The sequence below is a fragment of the Enhydra lutris genome, unplaced genomic scaffold (genome assembly GCF_002288905.1).
Source record: "Enhydra lutris kenyoni isolate GAN:26980312 unplaced genomic scaffold, ASM228890v2 scaffoldscaffold3, whole genome shotgun sequence".
NCBI classification, from domain to species: domain Eukaryota; kingdom Metazoa; phylum Chordata; class Mammalia; order Carnivora; family Mustelidae; genus Enhydra; species Enhydra lutris.
In genome coordinates, this window is record NW_019154087.1 from 73,300,354 (window position 1) to 73,313,848 (window position 13,495).

The following is a 13,495-nucleotide window of genomic DNA, read 5'->3' on the forward strand; positions in this document are numbered from 1 at the left end:
TTATTTGAGATAGAGAGAGAGAGGTCAAGCAGGCTGAGGGGCAGAGGAAGAGTACAGTGCGATGGGAAGCAGACTTCCCACCAAGCAAGGAGCCCAACCTGGGCTGAGTCCCAGGACCCCAAGATTGTGACCCACCTGGAAGTCAGATGCTCAACCCAGTGAGCCACCCAGGTACCCCCACAGATAATTATTTTTAGAAAGGAATGGGCAAGAAATAAAATACATATAGGTCCTACTCAGTGTATTTCCATGTCTTGACAAGTCCCTCCTTCAAATACTTTAGATTCATTCATTCTATATATATAACCACTGGTAATATTTTTTTAAAGATTTTATTTATTTATTTGACAGACAGAGATCACAAGTAGGCAGAGAGGCAGGCAGAGAGAGAGAAGGAGGCAGGCTCCCTGCTGAGCAGAGAGCCCGATGCGGGGCTTGATCCCAGGACCCTGGGAACATGACCTGAGCTGAAGGCAGAGGCTTTTAACCCACTGAGCCACCCAGGTGTCCCCACTGGTAATATTTTTAATCGGATCCAGTGAAATCTCTTAATATCACAACTGTGCATTCAACTTTACTTCTTGAATGTTCATCTCAGTATGCCATTCAGTAGGCTCTGTAACCTTAGATGAGGTGCTTTATCTACCAGAATCTCATTTTCCTCAATGTCAGAGTATCTAGAGTCACTAGATACTCTGTGCTGTCCAATGTGGTGGCCACCAGCCCCATCTAGCTACTTAGCACTCGAAATGAAGCTAGTGTGACTGAGGAAGTAAACTTTTAATTTTACTTAATTTTAATGAATAATATGTAAATTTAAAAATTAAAGTGCCTTTAAGTATGTTTGGAACACTTGGGCACAGGGATCTATTTTTTTCAAATGCCAAAGGCAGATCAAGGATTTCTGAAAAAAATTTAGCATCCGAACTGGGATGTGCTAGAAATATAAACTACACACCTGATTTCAAGAACTTCAGGGGGGCTCAGTGGGTTAAGCCTCTGCCTTCAGCTCAGGTCATGATCTCAGGGTCCTGGGATCGAGCCCTGTATCGGGCTCTCTGCTCAGTGGGGAGCCTGCTTCCCCCTTTCTCTCTTTGCCTCTCTGCCTACCTGTGATCTCTGTCTGTCAAATAAATAAATAAAATCTTTAAAAAAAAATAAGAATTTCACAGGAAAAAAACAAGAAGGAAATAACTCAGTAATTTTTTGATTGATTACAGACTGAAATGACAACATTATGACTATACTAAGTAAATTGTATTACTAAAATCAATTTGACCTATTTCACTTTTTTAAAATGTGCCTACCAGAAAATTTAAGACATCACGTATGACTCACAAATTTCTATTGGACGGCACTGATCTAACTCAGCACCACTGTTGAGCTAATGCATATAAAATGCCTGGCACACAGTAAGCACTCAGCACATTTATAAAATAGCATGCTCTTCCCCATCACTGGAGCCGTTGGTGTCTTCCAAGATATTTCTAGCTTGGTTTACTATAAAAGCCCAACTTAAATAATCAACAATTATATCTGATATAAAATATACATTGAAAGATTCTCCTTGTGTTTATCAGCCCCAAAGCCATTCAAGGATATGGCTTTTCTTTGGCTATTTTCTATGGTCATTTTCTTTCAAATGAAGAACCTTAGACATTAATTTACTCATCCACAAACATGTATCAGGCGCCTGCTATATTCCAAAGACTATACCAGGAACTGGGAATACAGTGAGAGCAAAACCACACATAGAGTTCCTGTGTGCCTCAGAAATAGGCACTCGGGGTCTAATATCTGATATTCCTATTTAACCTAATTATTAAAAAAACCTGAAAGGCCTATTTCTTCAATCAACAAGTAAACTATCTTATTGGGGGTAAAAGTGAATAAGACAATCAAAACAGACTTATTTCACTATATTATTTATATATACGTTAATTCAACTTATTTGAGGTAGTATATATAGAAAATTTCAAATACTAATGTTTCTAGAGTTCTCAGAAAAGATACAGTTTATTTTTATAGAATCTAGTTTACTTTTTAAACTTCCACAGGATAATTGTTAACAGTTACTTAAATATTTATGTGAAAAAAATTTATGGGGTGCCTGGGTGGCTCAGTTGGTTAAAGTGTCTGCCTTCAGCTCAGGTCACGATCCCGGGGTCCTGGGATGGAGCCCTACATCAGGCTCCCTGCTTGGTGGGGAGCCTGCTTCTTCCTCTTCCTCTGACCCTCCCTCATGCTCTCTCTCCCCCTTGCTTGCTCTTTCCCAAGTAAATTAATAAAATCTTTTTTAAAAACCTTATTTATTTTTATGTTTTTTAATTTTTAATATTTTATTTACTTATTTGAAAGTGGAGGGAGAGAAAAGCAGACTCCCCACGGAGCAGGGAGCCCAACTCTGGGCTTGATCCCAGGACCTTGAGATCATGACCTAAGCCAAAGGGAGATGCTTAACAGACTGAGCCACCCAGCTGCCCCCAAAAAACTTATATTTTTTTTAAAGGCTATAATTTCACTTCATTCAAAATAATAGTTAGTAGTTTTTCAAATATCTATGAAAGACAAAGGATGTTTACTTAAAAGCCAGAATATTTGCTAATCTTAAAAATTTTAGGGGCACCTGAGTGACTAAATCCAACCCTTGGTTTTGGCTCAGGTCATGATCTCAGGGTCCTGAGATTGAGCCCCATGTTGGGCTCCGTGCTGAGCATGAGGTCTGCTTGGGAGTCTCTCTCTCCCTCTCGCCGCCCGCCTCCAACGTGTGTATTCTCTCTTAAAAAAACATTTTTTTTTTTTTTAAATAGGGCCTGGGGTGCCTGGTGGCTCAGTTCGTTAAGCGTCTGCCTTTGGTTCAGGTCATGATCCCAGGGTCCTGGGACTGAGCCCTGCATCAGGCTCCCTGCTCGGCGGGAAGACTGCTTTCTCCCTCTCCCTCTGTCTGCTGCTCCCCCTGCTTGTGCTCTCTCTTTCTGTCATATAGATGGATAAAATCTTTAAAAATAAATAAAATAGGGCGCCTGGGTGGCTCAGTGGTTAAAGCCTCTGCCTTCGGCTCGGGTCATGATCTCAGGGTCCTGGGATCGAGCCTCACGTTGGGCTCTCTGCTCAGCAGGGAGCCTGCCTCCTCCTCCTCTCTTTCTCTGCCTGCCTCTCTACCTACTTGTGATCTGTCTGTCAAAATAAATAAAAACAAATAAATAAATAAATGAATCAAATAAAATAGGGCCTAGATCTAGACTGTTACCTGTTTGGTATACCAGGTAAGCTAAGAATGGTTTTTACATTTTCAAAATACTAAAAGAATACCTTGTGACATGAAAAAATTCTATGAAATTCAAATTTGGGGGTTATAAATGTAAAATTTTCTTAAAACATGTCCGTACTCATTTACTGTTAAGTATTGTCTATGGCTAGTTTTGACAGGCCTGCAAAGCCTAAAATAATACTATATGGCACTTAACAAAAACAGTTTGGCCAATGTCTCTTCTAGAGCCTCATACAAAAGCATACAATGACAATTTCTGAAAAAAACGACCAGCAGACTAAGGTCTCTTCAATCAGCTTCTGCACTGCCTCAGAAACTCTCATTTTTGTTATTTTTCAGATCAAGACCATACCTTATTGTGAAGAGAACCTTGTCAATCAATATCTGTCAACACAGTATTCATACATTTCTGGGACAAAGAGAGATGGCAAAACATGATTTTGGAAAACTAACAGTAGTAAAAGTACCTAAGAATTCATCCTAAAGCAAATGAATGGAAATCATCTGCCTTGAATTGAAAAAAATTTTTTAAAAAGTCTGTACTCCAGAAAGCCTGTGCAAATTTGGCTTTGTTAACTCAGGAACAAGTGAATGTAGCTTAATATATCCAAATAGATTTATTACGTGTGCTCCTTATTAAATTACAGGGGGGAAATGCTCATATCCATACTCTTTAAGGAACCCAAACATTAACACTGAAGGCTGGAAGACAAGACATAGACCCTTTTTTCTTATTTTGTTAGTTATGGTGACGAACCCTTGGTGATGATGACACAAGGATAAGCATTTATATGCTTCGTTTTATCAAGGGAGTCCAAGTCTGAGCAGCCCTACAATAGAATCTTGTGCACAAGGGAAGAACTAGTAGTTGGTGTGTTTTTTCTCCATTTTATAATATGGAAGGATCACTCGCATGAAAGATGGAATCACCGACTACACAGGCATCTTTTCAATCAGCATTTGAGATGTGCAAGGTGCTGCTCTTTCCCCTCAAGGCTTTGTCCTTCCTCCACGGTAGAAGCAGTATTGAAAATGGAGAAAAATATCCCTGTGGTTGACAAGACAATCCCAAGCAAAGTGCAGGACACTGGAGAGGGACAGCCGTACAACGAAGATAGGCCAGAAATATGACTGTGCTTTTGATGGTGGAAATTAAATCTGAGTATTAACTCTTTAATTCTCCAGATAACCAAAGACACCATCTGGAGCCCCAAAGTTTGAAGTACATAAATAGCTTCATCTGAACACAAACTTCTAGATACATGAAAAAAGCTGTTATGCCAAATTAATTCAATCTAACTAATTAGTGAGCAGGAAGTTCTTTCAATTATTTTATGTGCTGTCTGAGAAACACACTTGAATATGAGTATAGATTTCATTAATTGCAGTTCATTATTTTCCAGATTGGTTACTAAACTTGCATCAGAAGGTCAAAGACAGCAATTTTGTCGGCTGCCACCTCTTTCACTGCAGTATCTTTGCATTTCTGGAATTCAGAAGTTGATTACAAACAAAAAACAAATCACCATAAAAATGAGAAACAGAAATCTTTATGAATATGTTCAAACCAAAACATTCTGTAAAATATAAGAATCTTTGTTTTTAAATCTTAAGAATAAACTGCTAACTTCTACCCTACAAGGAAAGATCCACAGAGATCTTTCCAAATATTGAAATAGAAAGCCAAAAAATAACAGCAGCTTGATCTGAAAACCTGCTGACTCCAAAGAACAAGTTAATAAACATTCATCTCTTTGTTAGAGTCTCACCATGGTTATGTTTGTATCTCTCCATGAGGGAGGGTATCGAACACTCTTGTTTGAAAATGTCAAGGACACACTGATTAAAAGTACTTTTTTGAGAATAATCCTTCCTTCATTACACAACTTCTGCCTCTCTTCTATCTAACAGTGAAAACATAGCAATGAGTGCTAGGAACAGGACCTATCCCAGGACTATTTTTACATTCTCAAAATCTTATTTTTTATAAAAACAGAAGTGACAGAAATACCAGTGTTTTGTTTTTTTTTTTTTTTTTAAGAGAGCACCCTGCTATCTCTAAATCATCTTACTTATTCACAGCTGCTACCATTCTCTTTGTTAATTTCATCTCTGTCATTCTACACGCCTTCCACCCCCTGCCGTAGCCAGCTGCCCTTACACGGTTCTCCCCGCCTTGGTGCTGCCATCCCTTGAATGCTTATACGGTCAGCTCTCTTAGTCATTGTTTGGTCAGGCTATAAATAACTCCTCTAATCCTTCCTCATAAATCATTTCTGACGTTATCCCCTGAAATAAATCCAATGGGTCAATGGATTTCCCGTAGAAACATATCCAGAACCAAGTGCAGTAATCTAAGTGTGGTCTAGTGACGGCAAGGGCGGTGTTCAGAGAGTCCATGGGGGTTTCTTCGTTATTGTGACTATTTCACAGAAGGACTTTAGGCCTCCAGGCCTCCAAACTGAACTGGGACAGAAATATAAAAGAGGAAGAAGTTTTAATGTCATTCATCATAGTTTGGTGGGAAATGGAGAGAAAGAGCTTTACAAATGATAAAAAGATTAAGTTGGGGGCAGGGTAGAAAGAAAAGAACGTGCTATCATTCATGGTCTCTTTGGTTATCATGTACTGTATCTGTTGATTTTCAAACCATTTTGGGGTTCTTGTTTTTGTTTTCTGTCAATCATACAGTATATGTCTTCAGCAAGGTTACTATCTGTTATCTCTAAGTTTTATGCATTATTAATATCATATTTATTCTTTCCCTTACTGTAGAATGATCCAGATTCCTTTTAGGCATTGCACTGATTTCTATTTTTTCTGGGTTCTGTCTTTGATGTTACTCTATAACACAGTTTTTTAATCTGGTATTGGTTATTTAATAAATGAAATGAGTGCACTAACAAAGCACTAGCAGCAAATGAAACACAATCAAAAAGAGAGAGCAAGCTTCATAGCACCTGCATATCTCTGTAGGCTACTGGTTAAGTCACACCATTAGACACCTCACACGGAGCTACGGCAAAGCCAGGCAGAAAACAGAGGAGTCTAGGAATGCTGGTCAGCAGGAATGTGTTTTAGGCTTCCTAGACTGGTGACACAAAGGCCACGGGCAGGGTGTCCCTTTATTTCCATAATGTATCTAACAATGTCTCCCATGAGCTCTCTGATAGAAAGAGGAAGAAATGTGGGCTGGGGGTGGCAGTTACTGAATGTGCAGAGCTGAAACACTGATCTGTCACCCTGGGCCTTGAGCAGTGACCTTGAATTGCCTACGTCAGGGTCCTCTCTCAGGCCCTCTAATGTGCAACATTTTGTTTATGACTCAAGTGCAGACAGACTATGCCCTTGAAAAGTCTGCAGATGACAGCTAGAACACATGTATTTTTTTAAATAATTACTCAAGAAATATCTTGACATTCTAGGAGCACTAAAACAAAACTAAGATGAAAAATTTTAGAAATCAATCTAAAGTTCCTTATTTAAGTATTTTTACAGAAAACATAATAATAAATGAACTGCATTGCCAAGAATGTAAACAAACAAGGAAATAAAAAGGGCATACTAACTGACCAGAGGCCCAAAAAGCTAATAATGGCCTTTACAAAAAAGTACAATCATGTGCTACTTTGGTAGAAGTATGTTATTTAGAAGAGGAAGATGATAATTGTACCATTTTCAAGCATGGGCTTGGAAATATTTCTGGACTCCCCACTTGAAGCAAGACCTGGACAAGACAACTAAAGAATGATGAGGTATTTAGTATCTGAGATACAGTGGGCAAAGCTATAGCTGTTAAGTCTAGAAAACCTCCTCCTCAAACGTTGGGTCAAAATGGGGGGGGGGGAGAGAAGAAAATCTCCTCTTCCACTCCCTCTAACTCCTGGGTAACAGCAGGAGAAACTCTGAGGCAAAGAATGGTTGGAAATAAACTGATCTTTTTCCTGGAGGACTTGGGAGTTCCACAGAGAGAGGCAGGGCAGATCATCAAAAAAAATAAGACCCTCAACTTTAGGTATCAAATCTGATTTCCAAGTGAATGGGATGGCATTACAGTAAAGACAACTACTTTAAAAAGCTGGGGGTACTAAAAAAGTCTAACAAATACAGCACTGTTCTTATGCTGTTATTTTGAAATCCCGCTGGCATTACAGTGCTTTTTTTCCAAGGATGAAACACCATTCAGATGGCAACAACTTAAAGCACAAAGTGGCCCATAGTAAAGGAACCTCTATCTGACAATGTCATTTAAAATTACAATTTATTGTTCTTAGAACTTTAGCAGAGATAGTCAACAAAACTGAGATGAACATAAGCATCTTTGATCAACTAAATCCTACTGATAAACTTAAGTTTTTCCCCTATTTAGGAATAGTTCTTTAGTGGAACTTCCATCAATCTAGGAAAGAAAGTTCATAATTATGTCTTGATATCACAAGTCTCCACTCAGGTCTGATTCTCTCCCCTGTAAACTGTGAACATAGTTCTTTATACCACTGGATGACACTGATACAGACAAACTACCTAATATTATAATCTGAGTATATATCGATGATCAACCAATACACATTTCGTATCAACCATGTCCCTGCCTTCAAGGATTATATTCTTGGTTATATTAGAGAGGAGCTAATCAATAAATATATAAATATAACAATAACATCCAACTGAAAAGATTAAATATGGGAATAATGTACTGATGTAGAAGCAGTTGTTTTAGGTTAACTGGTTGAGGCCACTCTAAATGCAAACGTACTTCCTTAGAGTGGCCGATCATAACCATTCTAATAGCAGACCACCCTACTAGAGACCTGGTAGCCGTGCAAAGACATTGGGAAACAGTATTCCAAGTAGAAGGAAAGGCAAATGCAAAACATTCTTCAGACCAGAATGAATTTCATGTGTTCATGAGGTAAGAAAGAAAGAGGGGCACCTGGGTGGCTCAGTCGGTTGATCAGCTGCTTTCAGCTCAGGTCATAATCCCAGGGTGCTGAGATTGAGTCCCACATCAGGCTCCCTGCTCAGTGGGGAGCCTGCTTCTCCTCCTCCCTCTGTCCCTTCCTGCCCCCTACTCCTATGCTTACGCACTCTCTCTCTCTCAAATAAGGAAGGAAGGAAGGAAGGAAGGAAGGAAAAGGCCAACATGGCTTAGTGTTGTGAACAAAGAGGAAATAAAAGGCATAAAGATTAAAGGTCGGAGGACCGGATCATATAGAACACTATAAGGCACAGTAAGGAATTTAGATTTTATTCAGTGAGAAGCAGTTGAAGATTTCAAGCCATGAACTGAAGTAAGACTTTGGAAGGGCACTTTGGCTACTTCGTGATTAAAAGACATTATAAGGCAAAAAGTGTCAGACCTGTATGTAGGCTGCTGTAATCATCTGGGCAATAGACCAGAGTGGGACGAATGACTAAGGAGAAACGGGAGATAACCGGGAGTCACTGGATTGGAAGTGGTACCTGTGAATCTTACCGGTGGACTCCGTGAGGTATGAGCAACTGGGCAGATAGCTGTGCTACAAACTAAGATGGGCATGTATGTTTTTTTCAAAGATTTTATTTATTTATTTGAGAGAGAGCAAGAGAGAGAGCACAAGCAAGGGGAGGGGCAAAAGGAGAGGGAGAAGCAGAATCCCTGCTGAGCAGGGAGCCTGATAAGGGACTGGATCCAAGGACTCTGAGATCATGATCTGAGCCAAAGGCAGAGGCCTAACTGACTGGGCCACCCAGGCGCCCAACGGGCATATATTTTTAAGCATTTTGTGTGCTGGGGGTAAAGAGACTGATGAGCTGAAACCAACAGTAATGTTCTGCACAGGTAAAATGTGAATGCCTAATTGATTTGCAAGTGGAAAAGCTTAATGGGGATTTAGCTGCATGAGGCCAGAGCTCAGGGGCAGAGTCTGGACTGGAGATAGAAATATGAACACTATCAATGCAGAAATAGTTAAAGCCATGGAACCAAATGGGATGACCCATGGAGAGAGGGCCCAGGATGGAGCTCTGGGGCACCCGAATGTTAGCAGCCTGATGGAATAAATGGTCTCAGAAAAGGCAAGTGAGAAGGATTTGAGCGGTCAGCAGGAGGAGACCAGGCAAATGTCGCCACACTGACGCCTAGAGATGAAAGTGTTTCAAGTACGATGTCAAGTCAGAGGAGGACACTGGAATGGTGAAGGCAAGATGCAGGTCCCTGGTGACCTTCAGGGAAGGCCCCTCAGTGGAGTGCGGGTTTCACAAACCAAATGGACCATTTAGTTCCACCATTGGGTGTCTTCATTAAAACCAGTTTTGTATTTATATTTTCATTTATTTATAAAATATAAAATATCTAGGGCCACTTTTTCCAGTATCTTTGGTCATATATGCTCAAAAAAAGTAAACTAAATGGACAAAATATTACACAAGAGATCTTCAAACTATCTCAAGATTGCCCTTCCTAAACTGAACATTACAAAATGCAGTTATCTGCCATCACTATATTTCTTTCTAACATATGATTGTTCCTCCTCTATATCCAGAAGAACCAATCATTTACTGGCAAAACAGTAAAAACAATTTATTGTAGCAGGTGATCTGACCTGCCATATCAAAAACTCAAAGTAGTTTTTAAAAACTAACTGTAACTATAGCAGTCTGATTCAATAACTTCTGATGCCACACCAATTTCCTTTAACTTCTAGAACACTGTCTTCAGCAAACAGCAACTGAAAAAGGGTGGTTATCCAACTTTACATTTTGCTCGAGTCCCCTTGGGTACTTATAAATACAGGTTATAAAGGTACCCCAGACGGGGTCTGGGTGTTACTGTTGTTTTTAAAGTCACCTTCTTAAAAATCTACCATGGAAATTCTGACAGAGTCCCCATGCATCATACATTACAAAACAATGACATGGAAGTTTAAGACAGAGTAATATATGCAACAGCAAATCCTTGGAAAAACCATTTTTGCCTAAACCCCAACCAAGTATTAGACTTGCTATTTCTTGTAGGTCTCGTGGTCATAGATTCTTTGGTAACTGTCAAGCACTCCTTACGTGCTTAGTTAAATTTAGTTCAAACATCCAAAATGGTGAAGTTTATTTGTTTCATACAGTATGTGTACATGTCTGCTTAAGTACATTTTTTAGATAATGCTAGATTTAAAAAAATCATGTTATCTGTAGAGCAGCCTTACAAAACTAATACCACTACCCCTGGATATGCATTCACAAACTCAGATAATTCCTTTAAATAGTTAACGTCTCGGACAAGGACTTACCCGCATTTCTGCAATTATGAATGCTTTACGTGAATGTGGATAAGCTGATGTCAAAAGACCTATTTCAACAACAGCACTTGCACTGTATGTGTTTTTTAAGGAATATAAATAAATCCTCATTTATCATTTTCTGCTGAATTCACACCTATATAAGACTGGAAATTACATTTCCAACAGGCTTCCCATTCACCATTGCATAAGAGCAGTTTCCTGATTATGTGGAAAAACCCTTTAAAATTTTTCTCTAAAACTTATCTAAAGGCTGGGTAGAGAGTTTTAAGAAAAGGGGGAAATAAAGACAAGTGATCACTTTTAATGTTTTAAATGAAGGAACGGGTAAACCACAGCAGAGGAAAAAGAAGTGGAGAGGGAAGGACAGTGATGATATAAAATTGTTTGAAATAAGAAATGAAATCAAGAATTAAAAATAGAATTACATTTTCTGTTTGGCAATACACAAACAACACTAAGTGCACTTCATAAATTTTACTATTGTTGCTCTAAGTAATATTACCATAAATCACATTAGCAGTGTACTCGGCATTTTTTAAAAGCAAAAAGGATTGAGACTGTCAATAAGTTTCAACAGCTCTGTTACCTCAGAAGAGAGTAGAGGAGAAACAATCACAAGCTTTTACTAGGCCTAAAAGCCCAGTTTTAAGGCCTCCCATCCCTGCTACCCCTCTCCCCCCAGCGTCAGTGCAACACAGAGTATCATTCCGCCAGGAATTAGAAATGTTCACTGTTGCTTTCCTGATGCTTTTACCTGATGTGCAAGGGGAGAAGGCTGTTTGCCCCTTTTCTCATCGCGGACAGGGAAGAGAGACTTCAAGAGCTTTGGCATCTGTGGCACAAAGGATTTTACTGGATTCAAGTAGGAGGCCGCTAGGCTACTAAGTCCTGTCAACAATATCGATAGGAAAAAAGATCAAATGTAAATAACAATGTAGACATTTTCTCTCCTATAAATTTGCCAAATTTTACTTGTACTGAATCTAATAATATAAATTCTTAAAAGGTATCCTTAAAAAATGTTAGAAAAATGCAGTAGTATTATAGCTACCCTCAAACACAATGTTTTCTCCGTTTTCCAATTAAAGAACAGCAATTAGGGTAGTTCTAAAACATTCTAATATCCAGTGTTTCTGTTAGTATCTGAAAGGTAATCCAACCCCAGTCCTTGTCACTAACTGGTTCACATACTAACTTCTGCCCCAGAGTAAGATGGGGTTTTTCATTTTTAAATCACACAGCTTGGGGTGCCTGGGTGGCTCAGTGGGTTAAGCCTCTGCCTTCGGCTCAGGTCATGATCTCAGGGTCCTGGGATCAAGTCCCACATCGGGCGCTCTGCTCAGCAGGGAGCCTGCTTCCTCCTCTCTCTCTCTCCACCTGCCTCTCTGCCTACTTGTGATCTCTGTCTGTCAAATAAATAAATAAAATCTTTAAAAAAAAAGTAAATTGCACAGCTAATAACACACATGTATAGCTCTCTATCTAGACTTTAAAGTCTTTGAAGTCAGGGACTATGTCTTCTACAATTTTAGTTTTTCATATCTACTTACTGAATAAAGATAATGAAATGGACCTTTTAGAAAGAGGGTGATGTTTCAGTTGTTTTCACAAGACAGGGATTGATGCCCTAAACAAACCTGCTCTAAATTACCAAAGGCTGGGATCAGACATGCAGATGATGCCTATGATATAAGATTTCTTTTCCCTTAGTGAATAAAACTAAATTTCTAGGAAAATGTAGTCTAACTCATAAATGATAAAACACTGTATCCACATAACCCTTGACAAAGAACAAGGAAGTCAACCTGAGGAATTTGTGTGTGATACCGCCTGAAGAGAACACAAAACTACTCATATACCTCTACCCCTAAAGTAACCCCTGAAAGGTCTCCCAAGTTCATTGGTAATACAGTTGGTACATGGACCCATACAGTTCCAAGGTTTGTACTTTTTACATAAAGTATTGTAATATTAAATCTAAGTAAACTGTGAAAAGGTAAGGATATTTTATAATCATGAGAGCAATCATTAAAAACAGAAAGCAAAGAGATAGCTATAAATGCTAAGAGGTATGTTAAAACTGAGTTCAAAAAAGTCAATTAATTTACAAGAAGGCAAAAATAGGAAAGAGAAAAACAAAACAAAGAAAACAAACAGAAAATAAGTTTGAGATGAATAAAGAGCCGGAAGAATATAATCATCTAAATGCTGAAGAAAAAATAAGGAAAATCTAAAGTTCTATATACAAGAAATTAACATTCTACACTGAAGACGACCCCTAATTAAAGATCTAGCCAATAATCTATCAAAGGCTGCATATATCACAAAGCGAGACAATCAGACATGATGTGTCTCCTTTGGTAAATACACAAAACTACCTCCCATAGCTCCTTCAAACTGGCCTGAATCTGTTCAAGATTATAGAGCTAACCACCAATTCACAGGAAATATGGTAGACAGAGAACCATGTTTAAAAAACCTCATGGGGATATAACCAGCAAAGTAAGAACATACAAAGTCTACTGTACAAAGACAGTCTCTTCACCACATACAATGAATGGGGGGAGGGGAGAGGAACATATACATTAAACTTTAACTCAAGACACATACCAACTCATCAGAGTATATATGAACCTTACACTTGGATTTTCATTCAAAATAACTAAAAAGTATTTTTGTTCCAACTGGAGAAATACAAACACTGATTAGTGTTCGAAGATACTGGGGACTTATTTTTAAATTTTCTTAAGAGTGAAATGTTATTGGGGGTGTAGCTTTAGAGATACATGTACAAATATTTAAAGATAAAAGGATATCTGAGATTTGCTTCAAATTAATCGTGAAAGGGTGCAGAGAAGCAGCAGTAGCGATAAGTCAGAGTGGTGATGAACTGATCATTCTGAAGAGAGAGGATACCTAAGGGCACATCTTGTTACACTTTCTACTT

The 13,495-nt window shown here is 38.8% G+C and overlaps 1 protein-coding gene across 1 annotated transcript in view; it reads right to left on the reverse strand.

Moving 5' to 3' along the window:
* The window catches only part of LOC111153078 (kinesin family member 13B), a 204,417-nt gene that overhangs the window by 19,027 nt on the left and 171,895 nt on the right, over positions 1-13,495 (reverse strand). The window contains exon 38 of the mRNA XM_022511878.1: positions 11,303-11,436. Within this exon, the coding sequence (XP_022367586.1) occupies positions 11,303-11,436 (134 nt within the window). The remainder of the gene's footprint in view (positions 1-11,302; positions 11,437-13,495) is intronic.